The following is a 6,673-nucleotide window of genomic DNA, read 5'->3' as shown; positions in this document are numbered from 1 at the left end:
GAAACCTCAGGAAGCTGAGGTCAGGGATTCCCAGCATTTTCACTCTGAGACTTAATGGGAAAATTCAAAAGACTACCCACACCTTGGTGGAGGATTGTGAGGGTGAGGGGTGGATGATTCCTTCTCTAGGGATAGGATGGGGCTTTTGGGAGGATCGTTGTGTGGGAATTTGTTTGTTCTCTGAGGAGTTAAAGTGTTGGGAAGGTCACAATTTTAATTTTATTTAGAGGTCAACATTTGAGTATAGGGGTGCTTGGGTGGTTCAGTCGGTTAAGTGTTCGACTTCAGCCCAGGTCATGATCTTGCGGTTTGTGGGTTTGAGCCCCACGTCGGGCTCTGTGCCGACGGTTCAGAGCCTGGAGCCTGTTTCAGATTCTGTGTCTCCCTCTCTCTCTGCCCCTCCCCTCCTCGCACTCTGTCTCTAAAATAAACATTAAAAAAAATTAAAAAAAAATTTGAGTGTAAATTTGAAGAGGTAAGAGATGAAGCCACGTGAATATCAGAAAGAAGAGCATTCTAGGTACAGGGAATAGCAGTGCAAAGGCCCTAAGGTAGGATTGTGTCTGGTGTATTGGAAGCACAACAAAGAAGCCATTGGGGCTGGAGCTAAGTGAGTGGGGGTGGGAAGGGAGAGTAGAAGGACACAATATCAGAAGGGGAAGGAGGAAGGTGGAGTGAGAACTACCTTGATAGCTTCTAAGGACTTTGTCTTTTATTCCAGATGAATTAGAGAGCCATTAGCAGTCTAAGAATCAAGTAGCAACAAGATCTGGTTACATATAATAGGATAGTTTTGGCTGCTGCTTTAAGAACAGACTTAAAGGGGTAAAGGAGGAAGGGGAAAGAAAGCATGGAGGCCAGTGAGGCAGCAAGTACAACAGTCCAAAGGAGAGGTAGTAGAGCTGAGGTTTTCTTGACAGAATGGTCAGCATCACCTGGAGGGCCTGTGATGCTCTTTGGGGGACAGGGACTCTAGAGCAAACAATGACATGTTTATACCACTTCTCTATGTGTTCCTTCCCTCCAAAGTTGATACTTATTAGTCTGGGGTAAGGCCAAAGAATTTACATTTCTACAAGTTGCTAGGTGAGATAGTACTGCTGGTCTGGGGAACCATACTTTGAGAACCACCAACTTTTTCTTCACAGCACTGATGAAAATGTGCAACGAACATGTGCTTATCATACGTCCTCAAGGAAGCACCTGCTTACCCCCTGTGTCTCAAGGCCAAGCACGATGTCTCACAAATGCACTGAACTCAGCTCTGGGCTAGGCATGGTGCTGCATTGAATGAAGTTTTTGAGGATCTCTGGTTTGAAGGGTTTGGAGGTAACTGGTGATTAAACTCTTCAGGAAATGGTCATTACAGGGAAGGGATTCATTATAACAACAGTAATAATGGGTGTGACACTTACCCAGTCCAGTGTTGGTCTCAGTGTTTTACTCAACATCTCCAATTAAATCCTGTGAAAGCCCTGTGAATCTGGCATTATCACCCCTGTTTTATGAATGAGGAAACCGAAGCTTGGGGAGTTTAATGTTCCTGAGGTTACACCATTAACCAGAGCAGGGCCAGGCCTGACTGACAAGCCCTGCTCTGTTTACAGCACAGACTACTTCAAGAAGTCACTGATTAAGAGGAGATTGCCTTGAAGACAGGAGCTTCCTCACTTAGGGACTGTGAACTATTTTTAAAAATGCAGGGCATATGCCATCTTTAAAAAAAAAAAAATGACTCCTTTCTGAATTGAGAGCCCTGTTCACACAGCACATCTCCAGCCTCAAGCTCTTCTTGACAGAGCCCTGATTCTCTAATAGGTAGCAGTGGCTGCTCCAACCTAAGGATTTTTGCTGACCTTTGTGTTTTTTATGCTTGTCTGGTGGAGCACGTTTCTTCAACTCTCACCCTCTTCTCTGCCTCGTCCTGTAGGATGACAGGCACAACTCAGGGGGCTGAAGCTTGACAAATCGAGGCTGGCTTATCTCTAAATGGAATCCACGGCTCTCCCTACAGAACGAGAGAAATGAAGTTCCAGGACTTCCCGCCTCATCAGACCCCCCCCCCCCCCGCCCCCGCTTCCCTCAAGAGGATAAAAATAGCCGCCTCCCAGGGCCTCTCTGCAGGAGCAGCAACTGCGCTCAGAAACCCCGCCAGCCCCTCGAGCAGCTGGCGGGGGTCGGGGCTTGGACCTGCCCGCAGGGGCGAGGTGACCCGGCCGGGCTAGGACGCTTGGAACTCTCAGCCGAGAGAGGGGGCACTTGGAGCATGTTTGAGCACGATGGTAGGTGCTCACATAAATGCACCCCGAGACCTGGAGGTCCGAGCACGGGTTGCTTAGGCTGCCTTTCGAAAAGCAGAGGCGTATTCCCGATTCTTAACCTCTTTGGGCGACAGGGTCTCGCTAGAACAAACGATGAAACGTACAGAGCACTTCTCTGTGTGTGCTCAAGCACACGCAGAGAAAAACAGACACACACTACTGCGCACCACAGGTTAACAACCCCAGATAGGGTTGATAACGGGGGCGCACAACGATCATGAAAAATAAAACTTCGTAAGGTCTAAGAATAAGGTTACTAAAGTTTGCTGAGCAGGATCTTTTTGGAGAATAAAAGCATATAATATTTATACATGGAAACTGACACAGAAATGTTGATGTTACCTCCGATGGTAGGATAAAAGGTGCTTTCCATTTTTCTCCATTTTCTCACTAAGAAAAAGCAGGTTTCTCTTAATGCAAACCTGAGCGACCGCATCAAGCGTTTCCCTGGAGCTGGGACCCCACTCAGCCGCAGACGAGGCCGGGGCCTGCCTGCTTGCCTGTCTGGACTCTGTGTCGGGGCGGAATGGGGAAGCGGGGGTGTTACAGACAGCAGGCAAGGAAACCTCAGGCTGGTGACAACGTAAGGTGGGGATAGGCTCCTTTCAGAGGGTGCACAGAATGCCCCGAGCCCACGGCGGCACTTGAAAATCAAAGCGCTCACAGCCCGGCCGCGGCCAGCACTGAGCGGAGTGTGCGTGCGTACGCGCTCTCGGGGGGCGGCGGCGGCGCGCACGGGCGCGCCTCCGCGGCCAGCCCTCCACAGTGGACGATGCTGCCGAGGAGGCGGCGGCGGCGGCGCGCTCCGGCGGTCTGAAGCGGCGTCCGGCTGCCACGGGCCGGCGGCGCGATGAGCTGGGCGACCGCCCCCGGCTCGGGGCTGTGAGGGGCTCGGGGCCGGGGGTGGGTGGTGGCGGCGCGGCGGGAAGCCAAAGCTCCTCCGCGGCGGCGGCGGCGGCGGCGGCCATGCGCGGGACGGCGCGATCGGGGCCGCGGGGCCGGGGCCGCCTCCCCGGGACCCGCGGCCTGAGGGCCCCGCCGCCGCCGCTGCTGCTCCTATTCGCGCTGCTGCCGCTGCTACCCGCGCCCGGCGCCGCCGCCGCCCCGGCCCCGCGGCCTCCTGCGCTGTCGCCGGCGGCTGCGGGGCCCAGCGTGAGCCTCTACCTGAGCGAGGACGAGGTGCGCCGGCTCATTGGTGAGTAGGGGCCGCCTGCTCCGGGGTGGGCAGGTCGGGCCCGACCCCGGCTGCTTCCGGCTGCCTGCGGCCCAGTCCGCGGGCCGGGGACCGCGAGCAGGTCACGTCCCAGTACTCGGGGTCGTCCCCGGGCCTTCGCCTTTGCCTGCCTCGCTGGCCGGGAGGTGTGGTCCCTGCCCGGCCCCCGCCCCAGGTCAGCCTTCCGGCCTACCCCCTTCGCCCTCGCTGCCCCGCCGCGAAAGACCTGGGATCCACCCCGTTACGTCCTCCTCACAGCCCCTTCAGCCTTTGGCCCTATTCCGCAGTCAAGCGCCCTAACTTTTCTTCCCTGCCGCACCAAGTTTCTTTGACCATTCCTGATGCGTGTCATTCTGGGGCCCTGGATTTTGGATACCTCGAGTCCACGTTTGTTTAGACCAAACCTGCAAATTCTTGCCTGTGGTTTTGACGACCACAATACTGTGCTCTTACTTTCTTGTTACCATACTTTTTTTTTTTTTAAATGAGGCGGGAGGGGGGAAGGGAGAAAGGGCACTACACGTTAGTGGCAGTCTCTAAATCTTGTGACCGAAAAGCTTAATTTTAAATGGTGAACGAATCTTCCGGTAGCAGACCTGCTAACTTCTCCAGTATCTTTTTGGTTCTTGTCTTGGATGTGTCGGACTGTGGACTGTTTGTTCAGGGCCTCCTTTGAATACCTTGTAGGGAAAGGAGAACTTAGCTTTGGGTCAGTTGGTTGTTCTGTTGTACGTAATTGGCTTTGTCGTTTGGGGAATTGATTTGAAAAATAATGGTGTTCTTGTGCTGAGACTTTGTGGATTCTGGAAATGAGCCTTAGAGGAAGGTCTGAGAGAAATGGCCCCAAATGGGAAGTCTTTGGTAGTTGCAGATACCTAGACATTTCTTTGTGTGTTAGACTTTCTTTTGTGTGTTGCGGCACAGAATAACATTTCCCCCCCTCTTCATTTAATCTCGAGTTTGTGGTGTGTCTGTGTGATGGGTGGGGGGGGGGGGATTTTTTTTTTATCATCCATTATCTGTCAGTTTTATTCTTTTTTTTTAAAGTTTATAAGACTTTCTTGAGGTCGACTCAAAGTTGAAATGGTATTGCTTGCAGCGGTTTGTTTACACGTTGTTACATATATGGGTTTGTAGTCTTTAATCAAAGAAGAATGCTGAGTTTCTGTAATGTCCTGCCCTTCTTAATCCTCTTTTTAGTCTAGTTGAACAAGCTAAATTTAGTTGAGATGAATTAAAACTGCAAATTAGGTTAGTACTTGGAACATAAAACTAAGATTTAGGAAAAATACTTATAAATCGACTCGTATCACATAATTATTTTTAAAAATTAATGCATTATGCATGGGTTTTAAAGGTTTCTGTTTTTGTTTTTGGTAGAAGCATGTACTGCATATGATTTGTGGCTTTGTTTATATATAAGAATACGTGTTAGAAACCAGCCAGGTGGGGATGAGGGACAGGGAACAACCAGAGGCTAACATTGATTGAGTGCCTGCCATTTACCTGCCCCTTTATGTTTTACACACATCATTTCCTCTAATTTTCTTATGACCCAGTTAAGTAGACACCATTATTTCCATTTTAGAGTTGAGAAAAGTGAGGCTTTAAGTAACTTTCTCAAGGTCACACAATTTATAATCATTAAAAAAAATTAAACATAATGTTGACATAGGCCACAAAGTTTTATTAAGGGTAATGAAGATATTGTTTGTATAGAGGTTTTATTATGGCATGGTGGAAAAGAAATCATTGCTAATTAATACTTGAAATGATGTGTATGTATTTGTCACCCGACTGATGAGCATCCAGGTTCTGCCCAGGAATGGGCTGTGGGGAGGAGGGGAGGGAAGATTGCCTCACTGACCAACCTCTGGGGCAAGAGGGACCTCCAGTAGTATTTTCTTTAATGCAAATAGAGTGGACTTGTTACCGGGAGTCTGACTCTCCTTCTTGCCAGATCTATGTCCATCTCCCTCATCCATTCTACCTTTAAAGTATTCCCTTGGCTGCTCCTGGGGGCAGAAGAACAAGTGGGTAGGGTTCAGATCTGTACGAGGCATATTGAGTTCTCAGACTGCAGTTTCTCACAGAAACTCTTACAGTGTTTAAGACTACTTGAAATAATAGTTTGTACCATATTTTTGTATCATGATGGGTTAAATGCCTCTGAACGCTGACTTGGGAAACTAACCATCATTTTGTAATATATCTAAGACAATGAGTTTGGAATTCCAAATAAAAAACTTGTAAGTGAAGTTGATAATGACAGCTTTATAAATTGAACTAATTGCCCTTGATATGAGAATAGGTTGTTGTTTTAATCCAATTAATATATGCACACAGTTAAAAAATCAAATAGTGCTAAAAGGCTTAACATAAAACAAGTGTTCTACCCTTAGCCTCTTTATCCTCCACGTCCTATTTTACAGTGGAAGCCACCATCTCATACCAGTTATAGTTCTGTTCATTTATTTTCCTGGTTTTTACTTTCATATTTTGAAATTAATGTAGAATAGGGACTTGACTTTCTAGTATCATAATTGATCATTTGCCCTGTTCTCTCTCAGTCCCTCAATATAGCTACATAACAATTTTTAGTAAAACCAACCATCAGAAATTACATTATTATATAAAAATTTATTGCTCACTTCTGAGGTAAATAGTGATGCCAGATTATGTGGGGGTTTTTCTCTGGTTTTTTTGTTTTCCCTGGAGCAAATAATTGCCTTCAAGTTTTTGATTAGTTTTTCGTGTATCTATGGCTACATTCCTCAAACACCAAGAAATATGTTCAGTGCCTTTTGATATTTTTTCCAGGTAGCACAAATCATCCCTCAGTTCCACTTGGTTTCCTCTTAGAGGCTCCCTTGCTCAGGAGCCTTCCATTCTCTTGCTCCAGTCTGGACAGTAGTATTATTTTTTTTCTGTGATTTCTGTTCCCTTCTCTTCTGCCTTGGAGCCTGTTTCCTGGATCACTTGTTTTCTTTTTCTTGGTTTGCCTCATTTGCTAAAGGGTACCCTCAGTGGCTTCCATGGTAGGTAAATTATTTGAGGCCTTGCATGTCTGAAGGTGTCTACGCTAGATACTTTCTAGATGATTTATAGGTGCTTTATAGATGATTAGGCTAAATTTAGA

At 47.8% G+C, this 6,673-nt stretch overlaps 1 protein-coding gene across 2 annotated transcripts in view; it reads left to right on the top strand.

The window, feature by feature from the left end:
- The first annotated feature begins 3,287 nt into the window (after positions 1–3,287).
- Positions 3,288–6,673, top strand: part of RYK (receptor like tyrosine kinase) — a 105,552-nt gene continuing 102,166 nt past the window's right edge. For both annotated transcript variants that reach the window (XM_030329669.1, XM_030329668.1), the window contains exon 1: positions 3,288–3,516. In XM_030329669.1, the coding sequence (XP_030185529.1) occupies positions 3,288–3,516 (229 nt within the window). The remainder of the gene's footprint in view (positions 3,517–6,673) is intronic.

Source organism: Lynx canadensis, chromosome C2 (genome assembly GCF_007474595.2).
Source record: "Lynx canadensis isolate LIC74 chromosome C2, mLynCan4.pri.v2, whole genome shotgun sequence".
NCBI classification, from domain to species: Eukaryota; Metazoa; Chordata; class Mammalia; order Carnivora; family Felidae; genus Lynx; species Lynx canadensis.
Note: the sequence above shows the minus strand (reverse complement) of the source record. Positions and strands in the feature narration are given on the sequence as shown.